Source organism: Eulemur rufifrons, chromosome 7, assembly GCF_041146395.1.
Source record: "Eulemur rufifrons isolate Redbay chromosome 7, OSU_ERuf_1, whole genome shotgun sequence".
Lineage (NCBI taxonomy): Eukaryota > Metazoa > Chordata > Mammalia > Primates > Lemuridae > Eulemur > Eulemur rufifrons.
The window spans coordinates 154,677,369-154,703,042 of record NC_090989.1 but is presented as its reverse complement, the minus strand read 5'-3'; the positions used below and the strand labels follow the sequence as shown (position 1 = coordinate 154,703,042).

The window sequence follows — 25,674 nt, the reverse complement described above, 5'->3', positions numbered from 1 at the left end:
CTGTGGACAGCAGTCAGGGTGGCTGTGCTGTTGCCCTCCCTCTGGGCTGGTGCGGCTGGCCATCTTTCACGCAGAGTTACGTAAGCTTGAGTCAATTGGGGCTCAGAGCAGTTCATTGTGGGCTATTTTTAAGCTGCAACACATCACAGCAGAGGGGTCACTGCACCGCGCTGGCTTGCAGGGAAGGTTGTTTAAACATCTGTTATTTAAATTTCCCTGTGCCTTAGCGCTTAGAAGCCATGTCCTTCTGGAATGAGTGGGTTCTGCCTTCCACATCCCAGATTAGGAGTGGATTATCTCCCCTCACCCTACCATACGTTCCCCCACAGCTGGGCTTCTCTATCCGGGGTTGTCTTCCTCTGGGATCAGGCAAGATGACTAGGGATCAGGAGGTGCCAGCTGCTTTAAAACATGGTCCTGCCTCCATGGAATGGGTATATCCTGGCCAGGAGAAACTTCAGGGAAGCAGGGGGTCTAGGGTTCACAGGTCGCTTAGACACCTCCAGGGAGAACGGTCAGGAGAAGAAGGCACAGATGGAGAGCCTGGCATAGAGCTAGGAGACTGAGAGTGCATCCCTTCCTCCTTGGGGCCCTCAGTTTCCCATCAGCACCTAGAGAGGATTGAATCACAAGATCCTTTTTAGATCTTTTCAGAAGACTGCCTTTGCCTGGGCTGTGCTCCTAGCTGGAATACCCTCCCTCTGCAGATCTAAATCCTACCATCTGTAGCCTCTGGGGCAGAAGGGCTGGTGTATGAGCCCCTGGGCAGTAGCCAAGGATAACCCCCTAGGGAAACAGTCCTCACTTCTTGCTCCATTACCAAGCTGTTGGCTGCACTGGGAACCCTTTAAGGCTCGTTCTGATCCTAGATTGGAGATGTTCAGAGCCTTCACAGGGCACAGAAAGTGGAAGGCAGGTAGAGTGGAAGAGTGGAGGGCCAGGGACTTGACAGAGCTATCTGCCTCCTGAGAACTCAAGGGAGCTGAAAAGAGGTGTGTGTTGAAGCAGGTCTGGGAGGCTTGGTCAGCCACAGAGCTCCTGGTAGAGTGCAGCCTCTGTGCCTCTCCCCTTCATGCCCTTGCCACTTCTCCACCAACCTCAAGGCCTCCTAGGTGGGAGAGTTCCAGCCTGATCCACAGGGGAGAAGGGCTTCTCAGGGTAACTCCACCCTCTCCACAGGGATTGGAGCCTTCCCCCCAATCCTGCCTGGGGGTGGGGTGGCACGTGAAGTGTGAAGGGGAAGGCAATGCCAGGTCTTGCCCTCACAGATGAGACTCTGTCTGGCCTCACCCTCAGCCCAGGCTCCTTCCAGCTTCTCCTTGCCACCCACCTCCCACCTCACAGCCCTCAGCCTGGGGAATGGGCTCAGCCTGGGGGAGGGGCTCTCCAGATTGCCATGGCAACATGTTGGCCCTCCTCACTTCCCAGAATCAGAAATAGAATTGGACGCCCTTCTTCCTGGTGAGAGACTATTTAAAAACATGTGGGGGGAGGGGTACAGGGGCACATTTCCCTAGGGGGCTGGGCAGAAGGGGCCCAACCTGAGAGCCTATCTACCCTGCTGCCCCTCTCCCCAGCTGGATAAAATGGGAATGGGCTTTGGCCAGCCAAGAATTCTGATACAAAGGGCTCAGTCTGGCCCATACTCAGCACCACCAGGTTCCCTGGAGGGCACTGGCTTAGTGGTGTCAACGGAGAAAATTCACCCTCCCTGGCCTGAGCTACCTACTAAGCTATCAAGAGAAGGAGCAGGTCCATGCAGGACATAGCTTGGGTATGGGGCTTGAGGCTGCAGCACCGGGAAGGGAGGCAAGTTGATTCTCCTCTAGCAGGGCCCATGCCTGTGTGGCCCTGGGTATGGCACCCAGTGGAAGTACCATAGGTTCCTGAAGTATGAATCCAGAGCCTGGTGGCCTGGCTTTAAATTCTGGCTCTACTACACACTAGCTGAAACAGACCTTTCCCCCTTTTCTGTGCTTTGAATTCCACATCTATAAAATAAGGTACAATAGTGCCCAGCTCGTTGAATTGCTGAGAGTCTAGATTACATGTGTTTACCATTGTGCCAGCACAGAGGAAGGACCTAGTCAGTATCAGTCATTGCTGCTATTGCTGTAAGGGATGTTTGCTTCCCAGGTGGGAAGGGCCTTCTTTCTCATGGCTGCTTCCTCTGGGCCTTCTTTCATCAGCCAGACTCTGCTCCCTTCCCCCAGCAGACCTCAGGCCAGTTGTTCACGAAGGACCCCAGTCTGGGAAAGGAGGGTTCCGTCTCACTTCTGCAGGAGATGGAGGATGGCTCAGTGGTCAGACAGGCCAGGGGCTCTCAGGGCCTCCCTCCATGACTTCCCAGTCCTCCGAGGGACAGGCCAGCTCAAATGCTGCACAGACACTAGAGACTAACAAGTTACTAGCATCTTTGCTGTAAACAAAGAGAAACCTTAGCTTGCTCAAGCCAGAAATTAATGAAGTTAATAACATTCAAGTATGTGTGTACGTGAGTGTGTGCACACACATGCACAGGCCATAGACCCTTGGGCTATGGACCTTAGCAGGAGGGTGAGCAGTTTCCTGGACTATAACATGAGGGTGAGCAACTGTTTGGTGTCCAGAGCCATCTGTTCCCATTCTTAACTGAAGGCAGTATCCAGGGAAGCAGGGAGGGGGCCCAAGGGGCCTGAGATGTGGCTGGGTCAGGCTTTGCCCAACGCAGAGTCAGAAAGGTGAGGATGCAGCACAGTGCTAGCCTTCCTCCTTGGTCACACAGCCTCACACCCCACGGCCAACTGTAAACACTATTTTTAACCTCTGTGAAAACACAATTTCAGAGGACAAGCCTACAGCTGTGTTCTCCACAAACCTGTGTCCTGGGTGGAAAGATTGAGACCTGAAAGGACACAGCCCTGGAAGACAAAGTGAGGAGGCCCAGAGCTCAGAGCTGGTGGGAGGGAAGAGGGCCTGACCTTGCCACGGGTTAGAACCTCCAGACCTGGGCCCGTGGCAATGGGAGGCTCTCCAAACTGCTACCTAGGCCTGTCTTCCGTGGCTGCAGGGCAGCTCTGGGCCTGGGCTGGTGGTCCAGACAGGTCCCATTCTCCCCTGCTTCTCCAGCTAAGAAATGGAGGCAGGAACTGCCCACCTAGTCTGATTGTTTACATTTCCTATGCATCTATCGCATAGGAGGGAGATAGTCCAGTCCTTTGTCCAACTTGTCCTTACTGTATACACAGCCCACTGTGTGCTCAGTCCTGTGCCCAGTATGCCACCACTGTGCAGCCAGCCCTGTGATCACTGTGTCCCTACCATGCCTCATCTTTTATCTTTCTCTAGGTTTGGAATGTTCTGTTATTATTTCTTTGAGAGCTTGTTTGGAGGTTCTAGCAGGGGAGTGCAGCTACTTGTATACCCCTGACCAAAGAACAGTCCTCCTCTATTGGGGAAGGTCGTCCTTTTCAACCAAGCATGCAGCTTCGGGAGGGACACACATGGAGCAGTGAGGGAGGAAGGGGACACCCGCCTAGGCAGCCAGATCAGCCGAATCAACCCTGGCGATCAATGGGGTGACAGTTGTCACAGCCAGATCACCCTCACATCCAATTTCTTTGAATAAATTTTCTACCCCAATCTCTCTCTCTGCTTCCTCTTTAAGGCCAATAACACTTAGATTTGCTCTTTTGAGGCTATTTTCTAGATCTTGTAGGTGTGCTTCATTCTTATTTATTCTTTTTTCTCTATGTATTTTCAAATAGCCTGTCTTTAAGTTCATTAATTCTTTCTTCTGCTTGATTAATTGTGCAGTTGAGAGATTTCTCAGTTTGACAAATGAGAATTCTTGAATTGAATTCTTAAGTTCTAGAATTTCTTCTTTTTTATTATTTCAATCTCTTTGTTAAATTTCTCTGATAGGCTTCTGAATTCCTTCTCTGTGTTGTCTTGAAGTTCATTGGGCTTCTTCAGGACAGGTATTTTGAATCTTTGTCTGAAAGGCCACCTAGCTCCATCTCTCCAGGATTGGTCACTGGCACCTTATTTAGTTTGTTTGGTGAGGTCTTGTTTTGCTGGATGTTCTTGATGCCTGTGGATGTTTGTCGATGTCTGGGCATTGAAGAGTTAGGTATTTATTTTAATCTTCACAGTCTGGGCTTGTTTGAACCCATTGTTCTTAAGAAGGCTTTCCAGATACTGAGAGGGAATTGAGTGTGTGGTCTAAGTCGCTGGTCACTGCAGCCGTATCAGCACTGGGGATGCCCCAAACCCAGTAATGCTATGACTCTTGCATACTCCTAGTGTTACCACCTTGGTGAGCCTGGGTAAGATACAAGAGAATTCCCTGGATTACCAGGCAAAGTCTCTCACTCTGTGTGCTGGGCTGCTGGAGTTGAGGGAGGAGTGATGTGGGCACTTCCTCATAGCCAGCAGCACCAGGTCATACCTCAAGCCAGCCCATTCTCACCCAAAGCCAATGGTGACTGTTGCTTGGCTACCTCTGAAGTTTACTCAAAGCCCAAGGGCTCTTTCATCAGCAGGTGTTGAATCCTGCCAGGACTGGGTCCTTCCCTTCAAGGCACCATGTTTCCTTCTGGTCAACGGTAGGTCCAGAAATGCCCTCCAGGAACTAAGGCCTGGACTCAGGAGCCTCAGGAGTCTGCTTGGTACTTTATTTTACTGTGGCTGAGCTGGTACTCAAGTTGCAAAACTAAGTCCTGTGAGCTCTTCCCTTTCCTTTCCTCAAGTAGAAGAAGATTCTCCCTGAGCAGGGCTGCCTGTAGTTGGGAGAGGGGTGACACAAGCACTGGATTTGGCTGCAGCTGCTGGTGTCTCACCGGGTCATGTGTATCCCAAGTCCATGGGCTCCGAGCCAGTATAGCCACAGAGGTTGCCCAAGGACTGCAGCCCTTGTGGCCCAACTGCCTTATGAATTTAGTTCAGGCCCCAGGCTGCTCTTTGTCTGCTGGTGGTGGGGCTGGTGGGAACTTGGACTTCGGGGCAGAGGATTTCCCTGTCAAAATGTTCTCTTCATGGAATGCCCCATCCTTTAATTGCTATTTGGCTGGCTCTGTGGCCACCCTGGCCTAGTCCTATGCCCAGTGCTCTGCCCCCATTATAGCTACAGTGAAGCTGACACAATGCGAAAGAGCTAGAACATTCTGACTTGAGGATTCTGAACAGAAGCCCAACCCCCACGCCTGCCACCCCCATCCCTACCCCTGTGGGATACTGGTCCTGGGCTTCAGGGACATGTGGCTCTGGGGAGGGGGCTCTGTGAGGCACAGGCAGAGGAGAACCATCTGGAGCAGCAGAGACTGCCAAGGAGCTGCTGTCCCTGGAGCGGGAGCTGGGGAACACAGGGGAGGGGAGCTTGGGACTGAGCCTAGGCCCCTCATCCCCTTCTGCCTCTCGAGACTGAATGGTGAAGAGGCATTGCACTCCCTGCCAAATGGCCTGTGCCAGGGGTTTCCTCAGAGTATCCCTGCCTACCTTTCTCCCCTGGCCTTAGGGTGGCTGCCCTGGGGCACTGCCCTCACTCTGGGGCTAGCCTGGCTGGGAAGGGTAGAGGAAGCTGCTCTGCAGCTGACTGACCTCACTGGTGTCCCTGGGTCTCTCTGACAAGGTCCCCTGATCAGGCCCCCATTCCCCAGGCGGGTGGGGCCCCTGGTTTCCCACACTCTGTTACTCCCCAGGTCACTAGGGGCTGTGATGTGTAGGGTCACCATGGCAATGAAGCGGGGGCAGGGCACCTAGGACATGGAGCAGGACTATGGAAGCCACCAAGAAGGTGGGGGGTCCTGATCCATCAGGCCCCCAGGGCCACCCCTCAGCCAGCAGCCAGCAGCTGAGGGGTTGCCTCAGAGGGCCCCAGGGACCATGGACAAGCTCAGAATCCCTATACTTCAAGCAAGGATTGTCATTGTCTACCAAGACCATCACTGATGGGACCTGTGGCCCAGCCTCCCAGGCCCATGTCTCTGAGCCCATTCACCAGTTACTCCAGGACCCTACTCAGGTTAGCTCTCAGTGCTGCTGTAAGCAGCCCTCCCAGGATGCCCCAAGAGTCTTCTCCACCAGCCTGTTTCAGAGCCCTATCGTGGGAGCCCAACAGCATCTCATCATGGAAGATGTGACCCTGACTTTACCAGTGTGCACACATAGTAACAGCACCAGTAACATAGCCCAGTATGGACCCTACCGCTCTCAGCTTCAGGTGCAGATTAAGGGGGAGGGCAAGGCTCCAGCTAAGGTCCTGGTAGGCTGGGGCAAAGGCCCCTGCAGCCCTGACCAGATGGCCCCTTTGGGAACCAGGAAGACTCGGTGGCTACCCTACTTCCTCTCAGGAGAGGATGGTGCAGCTGAAGCCCAAGGTCCTCATCTGGCTCCAGCCCAGGATCTAGCCCAAGAGCAGGGCCAGGCCAAGTGCCTATGTCCAGCTCAGGCTCCTGCCCTAGCTACAACTTCTTCTTTTCTATCACTGGCTCATCCAACTCCAGCTCAGGCTAATACTCCAGCTCTGGATGCAACCTCAAAGTCCACTGCAGTTGAAACTTATACCTGCACCCTTGATCACCTGACTAATACCACGGCAGTAACCAAGGGCCTGTCTCGAGACCTCCTCCTCAGGAGTTGTGACAACCAATGGTCAATCCTCTTAGAATCTTCTAAAATGGTCACATCCTGCCAGGACAAAGTGAATTTCCCCTTTAAAGAAGAACCTCCCACCCCAGCGCCTACTCCAGAAGAGTTCCCAGACCATGCCCAGGAGCATGAGATTGCCAGAAAGCAGGTGCCACCCGAACAGGCTGAGAACCCAGCAGAGAAGCCCCTGGTCTGTACCTCCAGGCCAGGCAGCCCACAAGGCCCAGAGACCCCAGATAACACCAAGTCCCAGAGGAATAGCCAGGAGATCTGCAGCTCTCAGCTAGAGAAGCAGCCCCCTAATGTCTGTGACAACACCCGCTCCAATATGCCACCGTCTGCTTACCAAGTAACCTGTCACAAGGAGTTGCCATTCCAGTCTCCCAGGGAAGCCATGCAGATCCCCTCCTCCAGTGCCCCTACCTGCCAGCTTCGAGAAGCTGTGGAAGACCATGTGCTAGTGTTTGATATGGCCACAGGCAACACCAGGATGGGGTTGCTGTGTCATGATCCTATGGGCTCGCGGGCAGTGCTGGTGGGCCTCATGCCCAGCCACCCATCTAGCTATGTCCCTGAAAATATGCTGTCTACCCAGCTGTTGGCCAAGCCCATCCTCTCTCCTGACAGCAATCGCTCTAGCTTATGGTCCACCACGCCCATGGTGTCCAGCCCAGTACCCTCCAGCGTGTCATCTGGCAGCTATCGAGAAGTGGCCCTGGTTCCCAAGGAGGCCAGGCTCAACCTGGAGACACGAGACTCCCCTGCTACTGAGACACCCATCAAGGTTGGGATGCTCACTGGGCCCGTTCCACTGGGTATGCACCTCCAACTTGGTGAGAGGATAATGACCCATGTCCCTAGTCCTGGCTGGTCCAAATCTGATGCTGAAGAAAATGAACCTAGTCGCACCATTTGGATGCTGGACTCTTCCAGGATGCCAGATGTCTCCATGGTCAAGACCAAGAAACTGCAGTGGATGAACTCAGAGCCTGCTGCACTAGCCAGCACCCAGGAGGTGCCTAAATCACTGCTCCAGGAGGACACAGGCAGCCACAACCGGAAAGAGGTCATTACTTCTCACCCTGATAACCCACAGGCCGAAGATGTTGGGCAGGCCCCCCTCACTGGGCAGATCCTCCTTACTGGACTGCACCCCCTAGATGAGCAGTGCCCCCTTACTGATCAACATCCTCTGACTGGGCAGACCCCCCTTGCCAGACAGCATTCTTTGACCGAGCAGGTACCCCTCACTGGGAAGCCCTTTTTTCCCAAAGAACCCTCTATCACCAAAGAGCCCACCCTTTCAAGATGGCCGCCTACCACTGGAGAGCCTGGCCAGGCCTCCACCCAGGAACGTGAGCCCTCGGGCCTGCCTACCCATGTGGGGGTACGTCGGGTGCCCCTGGCCTCTGAGGAGACCTATATCTATATGAATAGAGACAAGGTTGGCAACGGTAGTGCTCAAAGCTCCAGCATGCATCAGCTGACATCCTGGCAACCTGGCAGCTCCCCCAGGGCCCAGGAGCAGCAGCTTTCCCTGATCACATTTACCACTCCTGGCACTGGATGCAAAGTCTTGCCCATGGCTGTGGTGGGCACTGAGTCCCAGAGTGCCCAGTTCAAGCTGACAGCTGAGGACATCACACACTCATCAGTGGTTGCACACCTTGGCCTGCTCCATGGGGCCTGCTATGAGCTAGTGTCCACTACGGATGCCCTGCCAGTGCGGTCACCAGTGCTCTGCCACCATTCACTGCGTCCTTACCAGGACATGGCAGCCGTGGTGATTGATACAGGCACAGGATTCACCAAATGTGGACTGGCTGGAGAGGACCATGTCCTTAGTGTGGTACCTTCACGAGTCCAGCTGCTACAGCACCCAGCCCAGGGCCAGCCTCGGTATGCAGTGCCCGAAAACCTAGAGGCCTCCTACTCGGTGCTGAACCGAGGTGTGGTCTCTGACTGGGATGCACTAGAGGTGCTGTGGCAGCACTTGTTTTACTGCAGGCTGGGCGTGCAGCCTGAGGAGCTGGCTGTGCTCGTGGCCGACTCACCCATCTCGCCACGCACCAACCGAGAAAAGGTGGCTGAAATACTCTTTGAGCGTTTCCATGTGCCAGCCATGCAGACAGTGCATCAGGCCCTGCTGGCACTTTATGCTTACGGGCGTACCACTGGGCTGGTGCTGGGCAGTGGCCACGGCACCTCCTATGTGGCACCCATCCTCACTGGGGACCTGGCCCCACTTGACACATACCGGCTGGATGTGGCTGGTGCTGACCTCACTGAATACCTGAGTCAGCTGCTGCAGGTAAGTGGTCAATCACTGCCCAAAGCAAGGCTGGTCAACCAGATTAAAGAGGCCTGTTGCTACGTGGCCATGGATACAGAAGCTGAGATAGCCCGCACACAGGCCCAGGCCCGGGTAGACTTTGTACTCCCAGATAAGCAGGTTATCACGCTGGGCTCTGAGCGCTTCTGCTGTCCTGAGGCCCTCTTCCAGCCAAATCTCTTAGGCATCAGCCAGCCGGGCCTCCCACAGCTGGCCCTCCTAAGCATCAGCCGGTTGGAGGCCAAGCAGCAGGAGCAGCTGCTGGCCAATGTGGTGCTAGAGGGTGGCAGCACCCTGGTGAGTGGCTTCCCCGAACGCCTGAGACAGGAGCTGGGCCCTGGTGCCACAGTGCTGGGCTCTCCCCACCGTGCAGTTGCTGCCTGGCTTGGGGGCTCCATCATGGCATCCCGGAACTCATTTCAGAGCCTTTGGCTCAGCCGCCATGAATATGAGGAGGAGGGCCCATGGGCTATCTACAAGTACCAGCTGTGAGCACATAAAAGTTCTGGTTCTGCTTGCTTTGAGCACTGTGGCATGTTTCAGGCACAGCGTGGTGAGGGAAAAGTGGGAGTCCAGGCATGGGGTCAGGGATGGGGGCCCTGGTTCTGCACTCTGGAACTCCATGACCCCTGGCAATCTGCCCTTTCTAGAGAGCCCCGGAGCCCCTTGGCTGGCATTGGCTCTGATCTGGCCTGACCTTTACTGCACCCCAAGGGCAACCACAGAGAGTGGCTGCTGTGGGTTTTGCCCCGTTGTCCTGACGACAAGCGCAATTACCCTTGATTGCCAGCTAGTTGCCATGGCAATTTCAAACATAATGTAATAACCCACACAGCCTGGAATGAGTCACAAGGTGGGGGGGGATGGGAAGGGCAGCCCCCTCCCCTAGCTCCAGAGGGAAAGACTGCTTTCCCCCTCCCCATCTTGGGCCTTCTTCTGGGGCTTGAATCTAGCAATGTGGACAACAGCCAAGTAGTTCCAAAGATGGCCTGGAGTGTTGACCCCAAGGGAGGGTACCTATCAAAGTTGAGGCTTCTTGGGGGAGCTGGCCTGGTAATACAGGTACCTCCTAGAGTCCGAACTTTAGCTGGAGCTCTATGCTGGGTTAGAAGGGGCTTCTGTTGGCCAGCCAGGGTATGAGGGTGTGGTAGTACTGGCCTTTGGTACCCTGGGACAGGGAGTAGAGACGGGCAGGTAAATACTGGATTCTGAGTGGGAAGCCCAACCTGAGCTGGGGGATGAGGTTCTGTGAATACTGAGGCTTACATCTTTCCTGCCCCTCTGACTTTCTAGATTTGGTGGGAGCCAGAACTGTAAACTGTGGGCTTCCTTCTCCTCCCCAGCTTTCCAACCTAGGTGGCCACCCTGCATCCAGGCAGAGTACAAGCCTCCTTAGGAGGGTCCTCATAGAGGCAACTAGGCAATGCCAGCTGTCTCTGCTTTTGTCCCAAACTCTGCCCTATGCTGAAGGGCCTCCCCATCCCTATAGCCAGTGGAGTGGCTAGAAGCCATGTTCTCTGACCCTGACTGGCTTTGAATAGTGGGCGTAAGAACAAAGCTCAGTGTTGGCCAGGTCCATGCCCTGGGAGAACTGAGGATGGCATTCAGCTGGCGTTACTATCCCCTGCCTGGAGGGCAGCTGGAGACTGAAGCCAAAACATCGAAGCCAGCCCTACCCTGCATGCGCCTCCCTGTCTGGGGACTAAGGGATAAGCCATGCCTCAGCCCCAGCCCTGGGTTCTTGTCTTCAGGTTATTCTACACTAACGGCAAAGACCTGTCCATCCCCACACACATCTGAGAGCAAAGGGCTGCCCTGGTGGGGAGCCTGGAAACAGCCAATGATGTAGGTTTATCACAAACCCTCCCTGCCCCTGGGCATGGTCCAGCCCCTTCCCATGTCCTGCTCTCACTGCTTGATTCAGCCTCCACAATCCTGAGACTTGTGTCAGGCATGAAAGGGATGGACAACTCCAGGGACCAGCTACAACATCCACACACACGTGCCAGCAAGCATGCCTGGGTGCACAAGGAATGCAGACACACGTGCCCCTGGGCACCACTGCATACACTGTGCTGTTGCCATCTCCCTTGGCATAAGAGAGCATACACACAGGCACACGTGTGCACACACAGCCTGCCACGTGCTCTCACCCACAAGCACAGAGTATGCATAGAACCAAGAAGAGGTGGCGTACTGCCAGCAGCAGGCAGGGCTCTACGGAGCCACCCCTTCCCCTGCCTATAAATTCCCATTCCAGCATCTGTTTGGCTCCCATGCTTGGATAGCCATGACCCTCAGTAAAGACAGAAAATGCGTGTGACATGTGTGGGGTCAGCTAGCTACATCATACAACTCAGAGACCTATTGTTTCAAGGATAGTGGGCAGATGGCAGGAAGGACTGGGTGCCAGGCCATTCATTCATTCTGCAGACATTAGCTGAGCATGCTGATATGAGAAACAGGCTCTGGCCTGCAGACATCCAGCCTGCCAGGAGATTTCTACCCAGTGTGGGGTGGGTGCCGTGACCGAGACCACCCAGAGCCCAGGAAGCTCAGAGGCGGCACCAACCTGGCCTGGATGAGTTGACCCCCCCAAAAAAGGCATGGAAGAATGTGAAAGACTCCTCAATATCCCTTCTGGAGGAAGATTTTGAGGGAGTTTTTTGAAGCAGTCATTTCCCAGGCTAGCCTTCCAGCCCCAGTCCCAGCCCCAACTTCTTTACTTGGACAGTCCCTCTTAGCAGCCATAGGTAGCCATGCAGCGGAGCCTCACTTAACACGGCTGAGAGTTTGGGGATGCTCCCCCAGCAAGGTCACTGGGCTCACTCAGAAGGGGAGGGTGGGCTGGAGCCTAGCTCCAGACACTGAGCGGCCTCAGCTTGGCCTCCAGATGGTCCTCAGGGCTTGTGAGGGGAGTGAGGCAGGCATTGGGTGGGTCCATGTGCCTCACTGACAGGGGACAGAGAAATGGCCAAGGACTTTTTTCAGTGCTTCTTCCCAGCAGTTCTGAGCCTCCTCCCTTCAGTCATGGACCAGGCCTGGTGGGGCACCTCGGTGCCATAGTTCTCCTGGGTCCCCATATCCCAGCCAAGGCCACCTAGAGTGATGCTGCTCATAAAGTGTTTAAAGGAGATTTGATTGGGAAGAAAGCAGAGTCACACCATGTCATAGGTGACTTTTATAGTTTGGGAAATTTGGTGCCACACAGGAGGAGCCTGACTGGGCCAGCCACCCTTACTGGGACTTATGATTGAGAAAGACTTTGGCCTTGCAGAAGCTGGGGGTGTGGTGGGATAGGAGGCTCTGCCACCTATCTGGGGCCCTCACTGTGTTACCCACTGACTACCTACACACATACATCTGTGTGTTTACTGCTCCTAGCTAGGGGATGCCAGTCTGCAGGGCAGCCTGCCCTAGCAACTGCCCACGTTTCTTCTAAGTGGGTCCTGCCCTTTGGGTCAGGTTTTGGGAGCTGGGCAAAATCTGAGTCCCCTTGTTACCTGCCAAGAGATTCATGTGCAGCTCTAGGACTCGGTATCTCCCCCACATTCTCCATTCCTCACCCCTAACATTGGGCGTAGGAAGGCCCCTCGGGCCCCTGCTGCGGAGTCAGGAGTCCAGGGGTCTCAGGGAGCAGTTTAGAGCCCGATAGGAGCCAAGCAGGCCAATGCTCACTAGCTCCTCTGCCACCCCGCGCGCACCCACCTTCGAGTGGGATTCTGGCCTCAGGCTCCGCCAGGGCCGGGGCGGGGCCGGCTGGGAGGCCCCGCCCCCAGCCCGCCCCCGGCCCGGGGTGCGAATCCGTTGCCGGCGAGCGGCTGGCGATGCAGGAGGTTCGCTAGCCGAAGCGGCTGCATCTGGCGCCGCGTCTGCCCCGCGTGCCCGGAGCGAATTCTGCCCGCCGTCCCCGGAGCCCTCGGCGCCCCGCTGAGCCCGCGATCACTTCCTCCGTGTGACCAACAGGCGCTGCAGGTGCGGGGCGGGTCGGGCTGGGGGGGGCGCCTCCCGAACGCACGCTGGGGGGCCTTAGGGGATTGTTTCCCTGGCGTGAGGTTCGGGGTGCAGAGTGCGCGGGGGTGCCGCGAGGGCTAGAGGTCCTGGCGGGGGCAGAGCGCGCGGGCTTTGCAGATCCGGGGGACGGCGTGCGGGGTCGGGCTAAAGTTCCCCATTACCTCGGACGGCTTGGGGGTCACGGGGAGAAGCCTCTGCAGCTCCAAATTGCGAAAACATTAACCCTCGAAGATTCGTGGTCCCCCGTGAGGGTAGGGGCCGAGGGCTGAGCTGTCCCTCTCTGTTCTCAGAGCCGCCTCCGGCCCCTCCCAACTGCCCCCGGGCCCCCTCCCTCCGGTTTAGCAGTCACTAATTTCCATGACAACGGAGAGTTCTTTATGGGCGACAACCTGGAGGGGGCTGGGCGGGGCTGCCGCGAGGTGGGGGAGGAGGCTCCTAGTCCCTGAGGACCAGCAGCCCCCCAGCCAAAATCCAGCTTCCTAGCCTTCACGTGGGGGGGCCAACCGGGGGTCCAGTGCACGGACCCACGTGCACGGTGGGGGTAGGGGCGCACACGTTCCTGCTGGGAGGTGCGGGGCTTGGTGCTCACACGTGTGCCTCCCGCATGTGTGTTGCTGTGCCAGCGGGGGCGAGACAGCAGCACTGAGGAAGGGGGTCAGGGTGGCACCACAGTGGGGAGCAGGGCCTCTGGCTGGGGGTGGGGAGGATAGTGACAGCGCGATCTTCTGCCTTCCCCAGCTTGTATTGTCTGACAGAGACCCTGGGCTCTTGAAACCCAGCCCCCCAATAGCTCTGCCAAACTGCTTTTGTCCGCACCCACCCCCCACCCCCAGGCAGAGACTGCTCCACCTGGTTCCTTCCTAGGGATCAAGGCCCTCTTTCCCTCACCAAAAGCTCAGAGTCTGCAGTAGTCCAGCCCCTGTTCTGCCCCTCCCTGACCCCCAGGCCCAGGTTTTGAGCCTCCAGAACTACCTTTAGAGACCTGGTACCCTCCCCCCACCCTCAGAGTTGATTCCTGCCAGCTCAAGTGGCTTCTGGGCCTCAGTTTCCTCAACTGGGAAATTGGTGTCTTTACTTCCATCAGAGTCAGGCTGGTCTCCAGGGTGGGGCAGGGGTCTTCCTTTAAATTTGGTGTGGACCCCCAGGTGCCCTAGGCTGGCTGTACATATATCTTCTGATGGTGCTTCTCTTCAGCCAGCCCCATGCCCTGGCCACAACTCACAGATAGGCAAGCCGTCCTCCACCCTGGGAGAAGACCACAGAGTTCATGATCTCTATTCAGGGAAACTGAGGCATAGGGAGGAGAGGCGCTGTACAGTTATCCTGTTTCTGGGTTGCTTGTGGTGCTGTTTCTGTTCCTCCTGACACAATCTGCTGTGGGGGTGGTGGAGACGGGATTAAGCTGTGTTAGTTACAAGAGGGACCCTGGGGACCCAAGGCCTAGAGAGGACAGCAGATGAGGGTGGGGGGGTTGAGGGGGTTGGCTGGGGATCTAGGTAGGTACAGCTGGGTCAGCTGAGAGGAGGGACTATAAAGGGAAGTAGCCAGGTCCCGGAGCCTCATTTCCATCCCCCCATGTTTCTGCCTTCCAACAGAAGCCTTACCTAAGGCTCTGTTGGATCTGCCTTCCCTAAGCTGCCATGATGACAGGGTGAGGTGCTGGGAAACTGTCCTGTCTAGGGGGCTGCAGTAACTGGCTTCTTCCCCACCAAGAAGCTGGCCTCTTTTTGGCTGTGCCTGCCACGCCAAGTTCAGTGTATGTCTGGGGGATACAGGAGGGTGCAGTCTCAAAGGTCCAGGTACCATGGGTAGCTCCTGGCCCAGGGCACATGGCCATGGAGGCCTTAGTGCTCTCCTGAGCATCCATAGGTCCCTTCAGAACTCCCACCGGCCTCCCTTTTTCTCCCCTTTGTGCCTGTGTCCCTTTTACTTTGTTGCCTCCTTGCTCCTTTTCCATCATAGGTTCTGTATTTGTCTCCGTGTGTCTCTGCCCTTGTCTCTTTTTTCATTTTTCTTTTTTATTGAGACAGGGTCTCACTCTGTTCCCAGCTGAGAGTGCAGTGGCATCATCATAGCTCACTGCAACCTCAAATTCCTGGGCTCAAGCCATCCTGCCTCGACCTTCCAAAGTGCTAGGATTTACAGGCGTGAGCCACCGTGCCGGGCCCTATCTTTTTTTTCTGAAGTCTCAGTCCCTCCACCTCTCCTTCCTTGATGGGGACCAGGGTCACAGAGCCTTGGGAAAGGAACGAGGTCAAAGTCTCAGGGAATTCTGGAAGAAGGGACCTGAACAACACCTCTCCCCTCCCCCTCACCTTGTTTAAAACTTTCGTTACCATAGCAACCCTTTACTCTAGTGCCTTTCTCTGCATTTCCCCTCCTCCACCCACAGGGAAGCAGGGCCTCCAGTGGATTCTCCTTCAGAAACTCAAAGACTGGGAGCCCAGGTGCCTTAGAGGGGCCAGATGACTGCTCTTGGCTCTACCTGCATGTTGAGGGCTGAACTTTCTGGATGTAGCACTGTACTGATGCTACCCTAAGACTGGAGAGACTCTCTCCCCCATTCTCTCTCATTAGATGGAAAGAAAATCAGCCTCAGGAACTACTGACCCTGGTTTAGCTGGAGCCTGAGGCCCCTGACCAAGTCCCCGAAGCAGTTGTATGATGGTCCAGAAGCTTTGCCCTGTCTCCTGAATGAGGTCTCCACCTCCCCTGGTCCTGTGAGTGAGGCCTCAGCTGTGAGTTAGCAGTTAGGCCGGGCTTGGTTCTGGGCATGTCCACTGCAGCAGAAAACTCAGCCCCAGTCCCTGAGAGAGGAAAGTAGGAGAAAGGAGGGTGTGCCAGCAGGCTGGTGTTCACGCTGCCACTAAATAAGGAGGTGTTGCCTACAGTCATTGGGAGGCAGCTGGAGCCCTCTTGGGCCCCTGGCAACCTCCCTAGATGCCCTAGTCCCATGGCAGGGGACTAGGGCAGCAGGAAAGTCCTGTTTATACCTGTGAAAGGTAGGGCCTGAACCAGACTGACCTTGCTGGAGGAGGGGACAGGACCCTAATGTGGGGCCTCTGGACCCCTTGGTTCTGTCCCATTTGGGCTTTCCCTGAGCCAGATTGCCTAAAGATAGAGTAGAGCCCCTAGGGGACCTTTTATTACCAGGGTACCAACAGACAGAGGCTCCCTTAGGGTTGCCTGAGGCTCGATTCCCTGAGCCCAGTGGTCAGGCCCCAGGAGCAGGCAGTAACTGGGGAGTGCTTGACCCTCAGGCTTCCTGAGAGCCAGTTGGAGGGCAGTGACAGCACCAGGCTCTGCACTTCCTCCAAGCTCCCTTTGGGCAGCCCCCAGAGCACACCATTCAGTTCCTCTACAGAGAATGGAGGGAGCCACATTTAGATGGCTACTGTGGGCTCTTGTGCCCTCCCATGGTCCCACATGGATCTGAGGTAGAGCCCATGTCCTGTTGCCGGGAGGAGAGTTCTCCACTGCTGGGTGTTGGGTTTGCACGGGGGTGAGAAATGCAGACCCTGTTCAGCCTGGCCTCCCCCTATTCTGAGAGCTGTCCCTTGTCTGCTTCCAGTTTTGGGGCCAGGGTCCCCTTTGTTGCAGGCAGGTGCCAGGGGCTTGGTGCACACACTCACAGCCTCCCAGAGAGCAGCAGGGTAGCAGATGGTGGAGCGGGTGGGGATGGAGGGGACCAAGGCGCTAAGTGGAAACAGGGCCCCCCCTTTCTTGTCCCTTCACCCTCGGGCCAGGTCTGGGGGTCCAAGTGAGTACAGTTAGACTGGTGAGGAGTAGTAGTAATGACTGTCTGAGATCTGGGTAGCCATGGTAGTAGGTAGGGGAGACAAATCTGTTCCTGTCCCAGGTTTGAGGCCTACAGGACATGGCTCCAGGCTGAAGTTACTGTGAACAGAGGCCCAGCTTTCTATGGTGGAGTCAGACCCTAAGACCAGACCTGGGCCCCCGTGGGCATGAATGCATATGCATAGCAGAAAGCTGGGGCCAGGATCAGGGCCAGGCAAAATGAAACCTGCCACCCACACCATGCTGGCAGAGCCAGGAGCTGTTGGAGTGGGGTTGGGGGTAGAGGTTGTGGAAGGTGTCTCAGAAAAGAGTCATTTTGAGCCTGGCCTTGGAGCATCAGGATTGTTTTAGACAATTTGCTGCACAACCTTATAATGTCAGAAATCACGATGAAAGAAGAAATTCAGCTATGGTCTCAGCACCTTGCTCACATGGAGGCTGCTTCACAGGGAAGCCAAGGTAGGCAGTGCTCTGGCCAGTGCCCACATGTCCTACCATTGAGTGGACACAGTCGAGCTGGCGAGTCACCTGTTGTTGGACATTTAGACAGTTGCTGAATTTTTTTAATGTTATAAATAACTCTGCCGTAACAAATAAGATTCCGACGGGAGGCTTTGGGGGAAGGGCATTCCTGCCAGAGGGAAAGCAAAGCAACCGAGCTGGGACACAGGTCCCTTCCAGCCCTCCTGGGAAACCAGCTGGCTGAGGTACTACCCTCCTGCTGAGTACATGGCCCTCAGCCTCCAGCCTGGGAGGGAATGGCTGCCCATTGAAGTCTATGACAGAACGGATGCAGGCCCCCTCCCCCAGATGTCATGGTGTGCAGATGTGTGGCCGGCAATGGTGGGTGGCTGTGCCTCTGCTCTCAGCTGCGGGAATGGGATTCCAGCCACATGGTCGCAGGAACAGGGCTGTGTCCATGGTGGCAAAGACATGCAGTCAGTGGCGATCTTCAAAGCCTCTCTTGTTTGCCGCTGCGATGCCTCACGAGATGCCTTAAGCCCTGGCTTCAAGAATGCTGATGAAATGCATTTGTATTCCCTGAGCCCGAGCAACTCAGATGAAAGAATAATGGAATTTGTTTCCTAATGCTGAGGGCAAATTTGAAAGAGAACTTCCAAGGCTGTGACTCCTGGGAAGTGGGTGGCTGACCTCTGCCTGAGAGGAAGCAAGTAGCAGCCAGGGTTGGCCATGAGGCTTGTCTGGATCCTGGTCTTTGACTCCGGCTGGCAGAGTCCCTCTTGCTAAGCTGCCTCCTCTGGGGATGGCTTCCTCCCTTCTCTACTACCCTGAGGCTGTGAGTGCCTTCAGATAGGGGAGCATCTCGGTACCCAAGGCCCCAGCTTAGGCCCTGCATACAGCAAGTGCTAATTGGTGTGGAGGGAGAGCATGCACAGCCAGTAGAGGCAGAGAAATTTCAGTGCAGTCTCAGTGCAGAGTTTGCTGTAGCCCCAGCGTCACACTAGGAATTATGGAGGAAGACTCTAGGGTCAGGTCTGTGACGGTCTAAAGACAGTTGCCAACCCCCACCTCTGAGCAAGGGCTGTGAGTGCCTTTTTCTTTGGGTGCTACACCAGCCCACCCAGCCCTGCAGGTGAGGATTGGGCTGTAATTGGCAGGGTTGCATGCCCATGAGACACCGTGTCCCAGGTGCAAAAAGTGCCTGGAATACACTGAACTAGCTGTATCTGGTTGGGGGCCTCATACCTGCACCTGACAGCCCAGGTCCCCTTGTGGGCCCCGGCAGTGAAGCACCAGGCAGACTTGTCTTGTTCTTCCTGACCATTACCCCTGCATGCCTCCTGGCAAACTCTTCCTCTCCAAGGCCCAGTCCTAATGCTGCCTCTTCTTCAAAACTTTTCTTCACCTCTCCACCCAGATGGTGATTCTCCCTCTGAGGAATACCCCAAGCACTGTGTCTGATTGCAGTATTTACCAAATCCACCAAAGCAATCGGAGTAAATATTCTAACAGAAAATTAATAAACAAAGGTTATAAATCTGTCCCTATGACACACAACTCTTTGCTCCAAAGAGAACTCATTTCCTTCAGTGTTCTTCCAGAAAAGAGTTTGTGAGTGTACACCAGTATATAAACTTTAAAAAATTTACCCAGGCTGGGCATGGTGGCTCATACCTATAGTCAGAGACCAGCTTGGGCAACATAGCAAGACCCCATCTCTAAAACATTTTTTAAAAAAATTAACTGGGCACAGTGGCATATGCCTGTAGTCCCAGCTACCAGGGAGGCTGAGGTGGGAGGATCGCTTGAGTCCCAGAGCTTGAGGCTGCAGTGAGCTATGATTGTGCCACAGCTCTCCAGCCTGAGCAACAAAGCGAGACCTGGTCTCTTATTTTTATTTTTATTTATTTATTTTTGAGGCAGAGTCTTGCTCTATTGCCGGGGCTAGAATACTGTGGTGTCATCATAGCTCACTGCAACCTCAAACTCCTGGGCTGGAGCACTCCTCTCCTGCCTCAGCCTCCTGAGTAGCTGGGACTACAGGCACTAGGTGATTGCCACCATGCCTGGCTAATTTTTTGTTTCTATTTTTAGTTGCCTGGCTAATTCTTTCTATTTTTAGTAGAGACAGGGTCTCACTCTTGCTCAGGCTGATCTTGAACTCCTGACTTCAAGCAGTCCTCCTGCCTTGGCCTCCCAGAATGCTAGGATTACAAGCGTGGGCCACTCTGCCTGGCCAAGATTCTGTCCCTTAAGAAAAAAAAGTACCCAAATAGCAGCACCCTCTCCTCCATTCTGTCCGTTTCTTTTTTATTTAACAATTGTCCTACAGCAGCATACTTTAATCTTTTTAATAGCTACCAAGTATTCTTTAGTATGGATGGCCCTAATTTTTTTTTTTTTTTTTTTGGAGACAGAGTCTTGCTCTGTTGCCCAGGCTAGAGTACCATAGTGTCAGCTTAGCTCACAGCAACCTCAAACTCCTGGGCTCAAGCAATCCTTCCGCCTCAGCCTCCCAAGTAACTGGGACTACAGGCATGTGCCACCATGCTCAGCTAATTTTTTCTATATATTTTTAGTTGTCCAGATAATTTCTTTCTATTTTTAGTAGAGATGGGGTCTCGCTCTTGCTCAGGCTGATCTCAAACTCTTGACCTCGAGCGATCCTCCTGCCTCGGCCTCCCAGAGTGCTAGGATTACAGGCGTGAGCCACCGTGCCCGGCCGATGGCCCTAATTTTTATTAACATTTTGTATTATGAAATATAACAAAAATCTAGGAATGTGCCCCAAATTTGTAATGTACATTTTTATAAATTATTATAAAGCAAACATCTGTGTAACTACCACTCAGATTCAGAAATAGGCCCTCTAGAATCCCCCCGTGTGTCCTTCATGACTCAATCACAACCCTACCTTTTCTCTTAGAAGGAGCCAGTACCCGACTCCTGATGCTTATTTCCTAGCTTTTCTTTATGGTTCTATTGCTGTGTTTGTAACCCTAACCAGTATGGGTTGTTCTGCCTGTTTGAACTCTACATCAATAGACTCATACTATATGTATTCTTTTGTGTGTTTTTCACTTAACACTGCAAGATTCACTGTGTGGTTGGGTATAGCTGTAGCTCTTTCATTTCCATTGCTGTATAATATTCCATTGTGTGACTGTACCGCAATACATCCTGCTAGTGGTAGATATTTGGGCTGTTTCCAGTTTTTGGCAATTATTAATATGGCCACCATGAGCATTCTTGTTTGAGTGTCCCGTTGCACAAGTGTATGCATTTCTGTAGGGCATATATTTAGGAGTGCAATGGCTAGTTCATAGCATATGTTTGTTTGACTTTTGTGGCTTTACCAAACTGCTTTCCAAAGGGGAGAGTTGCTCTCTACCAGGAGTGCTAACGTTCTTCACATCTTCATGAACACTTGGTAGCTCCAGACCTTCAGAGATAAATATCTGGTGGGTGAGTAGGGCCAGGAGTTCATCTTTGAAATAGCTGAAATTTAAAGAATTTGTTTGATAAGTCTTTTTTTGAGTATATAAAATACAAAACTATTCCCTGATATGTCAGTTTAATACATTTTTCATATATGGGGGCTGTTGTAGTTCAGGTAGCCAAGTTGAGTGGCTGGATGTACGGCCAGAAAGGCAGGGGTAGGATCTGAGCCTGCCTGACCTCTAGCCCCTCCTGATGTGGTCTCTGCCCCTGCCTTGGCCTGAGGCAGCTTGGGATGTCCCAGAGTCAGCCCCTGTATTGTGGGAAGAAATGGAGAGTAGTACAGCTGAGCCAGACTCCATCCTACCCACAGCTTAGAGCCTGGCAATGCCGTTTGGGTGTGTGACTCTGGGCGACAAGAAGAACTATAACCAACCATCGGAGGTGACTGACAGATATGATTTGGGACAGGTCATCAAGACGTGAGTGCTGGGCCTGTCAGGCAAGGGTGGGTGGGCTGGTGGGCAAGGGCTGGGGAAGGTGGGTGGAAGGCAGCCCATGCTGAGGCCAGGGCTGAGTGGATACCTATCGGCTGCAGCGAGGAGTTCTGTGAAATCTTCCGGGCCAAGGACAAGACGACAGGCAAGCTACACACCTGCAAGAAGTTCCAAAAGCGGGATGGCCGCAAGGTGCGGAAGGCAGCCAAGAATGAGATAGGCATACTCAAAATGTGAGTGTGAGGCCTGGGGTCAGGGTGGAGTAGGAGTAGCAGGGAAGGGCTTAGAGGGCAGGTAGCCTCAGGCATTACCAGCCTCTGGCCAGGTAATCTGCTGTGGCCACTCTACCTACCAGAGTCTCACCCAGGGGTTCAACCAGCCCTAAGTACTGGCTCCTCTCCCTGTTGCCAGGGTAAAGCATCCCAATATCCTGCAACTGGTGGATGTGTTTGTGACCCGCAAGGAGTACTTCATCTTCCTGGAGCTGTGAGTGTGGGTCTGGGGTCCAAGGATTCCCCAGTCCCCAGGGCCTTCACCTGTCCCACCCTCTGCAGCTAAGGAAAGCCCCCTTTCTGGACCCTTGTGGTCCCAGGTCCCTGTGCCTTGCCCAGCCAGCTGCCTGGTGCAGGCAGCCTGCCCAAGTGTTCCTGCCCCACCCCCGATTCTGCCCACGCCGGGCTCAGGGGCTGGTGTCCCTCAGGGCCACGGGGAGGGAGGTGTTTGACTGGATCCTGGACCAGGGCTACTACTCGGAGCGAGACACGAGCAACGTGGTACGGCAGGTCCTGGAGGCCGTGGCCTACTTGCACTCACTCAAGATCGTGCATAGGAACCTCAAGGTAAGGCCAGAGCCAGAGCCAGAGCCAAAGGGTCAATTGGCAGCTGGGCTAAGGCTGGAGTGGGTAGCACCTTGGGGCCTTGGTCCAGCGTCTGAGGCCCTCATGATGTCTCTGCTTGCCCACATGCTATTCCTGGCTGGAGTAGCTGGAGAACCTGGTTTACTACAACCGGCTGAAGAACTCAAAGATTGTCATCAGCGACTTTCACCTGGCTAAGCTAGAGAATGGCCTCATCAAGGAGCCCTGTGGGACCCCCGAGTATCTGGGCAAGCAGGGATGGGGCAGGGTGGGGGGCAGCCTTCAGGGAGCATCTCTGGGCAGGGAGAAAAAGTCACCATCCTGGGAATTGGGTGTGGATGGTTCCAGATCTGGCCAGGCCTGATACTAACCAGCAGACGGACACTGTTTGTAGCCCCAGAGGTGGTAGGCCGGCAGCGGTATGGACGCCCTGTGGACTGCTGGGCCATTGGAGTCATCATGTATATTCTGTGAGTGGATGGTCAGACGAGCAGGCTTGCAGCCAGGTGGGGTAGGGACCTGTGTCTGTGGCCTTCTTGTGTGACCCTGCCCCCATGCAGGCTTTCAGGAAACCCGCCCTTCTATGAGGAGGTGGAAGAAGATGATTATGAAAACCACGATAAGAATCTCTTCCGCAAGATCCTGGCTGGTGACTATGAGTTTGACTCTCCATACTGGGATGATATTTCGCAGGCAGGTAAGGAGGTGCCCAGCATGTGGGTAGGGTGCAGGGTGGTGGGGAGGCTGGCACTGCTCTCAGCTCTTTCTGCTGGATTCAGCTCCTGCCCCCTAGCCCATTCATCACCTCTAGACATTGAGATGGGTCAGCCATGCCTGGCTCCTCCCTGGCTTTGTCCCCAGCCAAAGACCTGGTCACAAGGCTGATGGAGGTGGAGCAAGACCAGCGGATCACTGCAGAAGAGGCCATCTCCCATGAATGGTGAGCATGGCCCAGGGGAGGGTGGGAGAGGCTAGGGTTCTCTTGATCTCTTCCCCCTTCATACCAAGGAGCCCCCATCCTTGAGACTTTGAGTGGGTAGGGGCACTCAGAACTCAGGCCAGCCCAGAAGCTCTGCCTGGTAGTCCCCTGGATCCCCTGGGGTAGGGCGAGGCAGAGCCTCCACAAAGGCCCATAGCTCCGCAATCCAGATGCACTTGCACCCTTTCCAGGATTTCTGGCAATGCTGCTTCTGATAAGAACATCAAGGATGGTGTCTGTGCCCAGATTGAAAAGAATTTTGCCAGGGCCAAGTGGAAGGTAAGACTTGGATAGCTCGTTTCTTGGACTGATCCCAAATGCTCTTTCCAACACTTACAGTTTCTTGCCTGCATCACACCCCTGCAGCCATACATGTGCTTTGCTCAGGCCATCAGGTGTGGCTATAGCCACTGTCCTTACCTTAAGCAGGAGTGCTGAGCAGCTGGGTTCTTGGCCCTGCGGTGGTCAGAGGCAGCTAGGAGTACCATGGAAGGGGCTGGATTTGGCCACTTCCAAGCAATTGGTCCAGCAAGCCTCACCCTGAGCCTTTCTCCACTGTCCTCCTTTCAGAAGGCTGTCCGAGTGACCACCCTCATGAAACGGCTCCGAGCGCCAGAGCAATCTAGCACGGCTGCAGCCCAGTCTGCCTCAGCCACAGACACTGCCACCCCCGGGGCTGCAGGTGGGGCCACTGCAGCTGTGAGTGGAGCTGCTCCAGCCTCTGAGAGCAGTGCTATCCCAGCCACGGAGGGTGATGCTGCTTGTGCTGCAAAGAGTGATAATGTGGCCTCTGCAGAACGTAGTGCCACCCCAGCCACAGATGGCAGTGTCACCCCAGCCACTGATGGCAGTGTCACCCCAGCTACCGATGGGAGCATCACCCCAGCCACTGATGGGAGCGTCACCCCAGCCACTGACAGGAGTGCCACTCCAGCCACTGATGGGAGAGCCACACCAGCCACAGAAGAGAGCACTGTGCCCACCGCCCAAAGCAGTGCCATACCAGCCGCTAAGGCAGCTGCCACCCCTGAGCTGGCTATGGCCCAGCCGGACAGCACCGCCCCAGAGGGTACCACAGGCCAGGCTCCACCCTCTAGTAAAGGGGAAGAGGCTGCTGGTTATGCCCAGGAGTCTCAGAAGGAGAAGACCAGCTGAGTGGGCAGCCTGGTGGGGGGCGGGGCAGGAGGGTGGGAGAATGGATGAGGGGCTTCTCACTGTACATAGAGTCACTGGCATGATACCCTCACTCCCCCATGCCCCCACATCCCAGTGAGGCACACCTGGGGGCCACGGGAGAGCAGTGTCGTCTCCTGTGTATATGTGTGTGAGTGGTGGGCAGGCCAGAAGCAGGACCGGCCCTAGCCCCTGCATGGATTCCTTGTGGCTTTTCTGTCTTTTGCTAGCTTCACCAGTTTCTGTTCTTGTGGGATGCTGCTCTAGGGATACTCAGGGGGCCTCTATTCTCCTTCCCCTTCCTCTTGTCTCATTATTCCCCCAGGCAGGCCCTGCAGGTCCCATAACCTCCCAGGCCCTAAACTTGGGTGGCCTTGCCCTGAGAGCTGGTCCTCCAGCGAGGCCCTGTCAGTGGTCTTAGGCTCCTGCACATGAAGGTGTGTGCCTGTGGTGTGTGGGCTGCTCTAGGAGTGTACATAGGCTCATATAGAGGATGCAGAAATCTCGGGTAATATGTTTAAGACTGGTCACATGGGGGCACTGCTTGCTAGCGGTGGGGGTCCTCAGAAGTGGAAGAGAATGAGTCGGAGGGTAGAAGCTTCCATCTTTGTCCCTAGGAAGTCCCTCCTACAACCCTGCCCTCCTGAGTCCTGCAGTGGGTTGCCCTATACCCTGAACCTCACGAGCCTCTAAGGGAAAGGAGGAACAATTAAGATGTGGCAGTGAGACCTGGGGGAGCAGATTACAGCCCCAGCACCCAGTGCCGCACCCTAGCTGGGTCCTTACCCTGGACCAAATAGGAAGGGCTGATATTCCCTTGCTCTTCCTAGATGCTCACCCCCCACAGACTCAGCACACAAGTACTTTCTATTACAGAGGCCTGCCGCATGGCAATACCACCATAGTCTGATTTGGGGGTTTGGTCTTTACAGAGGCAGATTTTCTGCTCTCAGTTCAAAAATGAAATGGAGAGGAATCCCCTCTATTTCTACAGCTTACTTCTACCAGAGGCCCAGGTGCCTCTGAGCTATGTTGAGTTGCTTTTGCTGGGATGAGGAAGTAGAATAAGACTCCCCAGTTCCCTGAGGGAGGCTCCTGACAGATGCCCTTTGTCAGACCCTACCATAGCCTGGACAGGCAGCCACACTGGTCCTCGCCCTTGCTCGGCACTCCGTGGTGGTCCTGCCCTTCTCCCTGCATGCCTGTGGGTCTGCTCTGGTGTGTGAAGGTTGGTGGGCTAACTGTGTGCCTGCTGAACCTGGTAAATAAACATCACCCTGCAAAGCTTCTGGCCACCCTCTTGCCTTTACTTCCTCTGTCCTACTGTGGAGGAGCCCCTGGAAGGCAGTGGGGAGGGGAAAGGCTGGGAGTAGGTTCACAGGTAGTGCTCAGTGCCCTGTGGATTTCGTGGGCTGAGAGTGTGAGAGTGAAGACCACCCACCCCACAGTGAATTCCTTGATGGTGGTGGTGGTGGTCCTCTGGACTCTAGAAATCCA

At 54.8% G+C, this 25,674-nt stretch overlaps 2 protein-coding genes across 3 annotated transcripts; both read left to right on the top strand.

Moving 5' to 3' along the window:
* Nucleotides 1-5,755: 5,755 nt before the first annotated feature.
* Nucleotides 5,756-9,451, top strand: LOC138385836 (uncharacterized). The gene has a single exon (XM_069472041.1). It carries the CDS (start codon nt 5,756-5,758, stop codon nt 9,449-9,451), a length of 3,696 nt encoding a protein of 1,231 aa, XP_069328142.1.
* Nucleotides 9,452-12,785: 3,334 nt separating this feature from the next.
* CAMKV (CaM kinase like vesicle associated) lies at nt 12,786-25,463 on the top strand. 2 transcript variants are annotated; one of them, XM_069473644.1, is made up of 12 exons: nt 12,786-12,934; nt 21,045-21,153; nt 21,270-21,401; nt 21,580-21,654; nt 21,869-22,007; nt 22,153-22,273; nt 22,420-22,495; nt 22,586-22,722; nt 22,887-22,965; nt 23,196-23,283; nt 23,575-23,686; nt 23,801-25,463. In XM_069473644.1, the coding sequence occupies exons 2-12, from the start codon at nt 21,059-21,061 to the stop codon at nt 24,157-24,159; spliced, it is 1,413 nt and encodes a 470-aa protein (XP_069329745.1). In that variant the 5' UTR covers nt 12,786-12,934; nt 21,045-21,058; the 3' UTR covers nt 24,160-25,463. The 2 variants fall into 2 exon arrangements, with proteins under 2 accessions (XP_069329745.1, XP_069329744.1); XM_069473643.1 differs by having other exon boundaries at nt 23,575-25,463.
* Nucleotides 25,464-25,674: the final 211 nt, after the last annotated feature.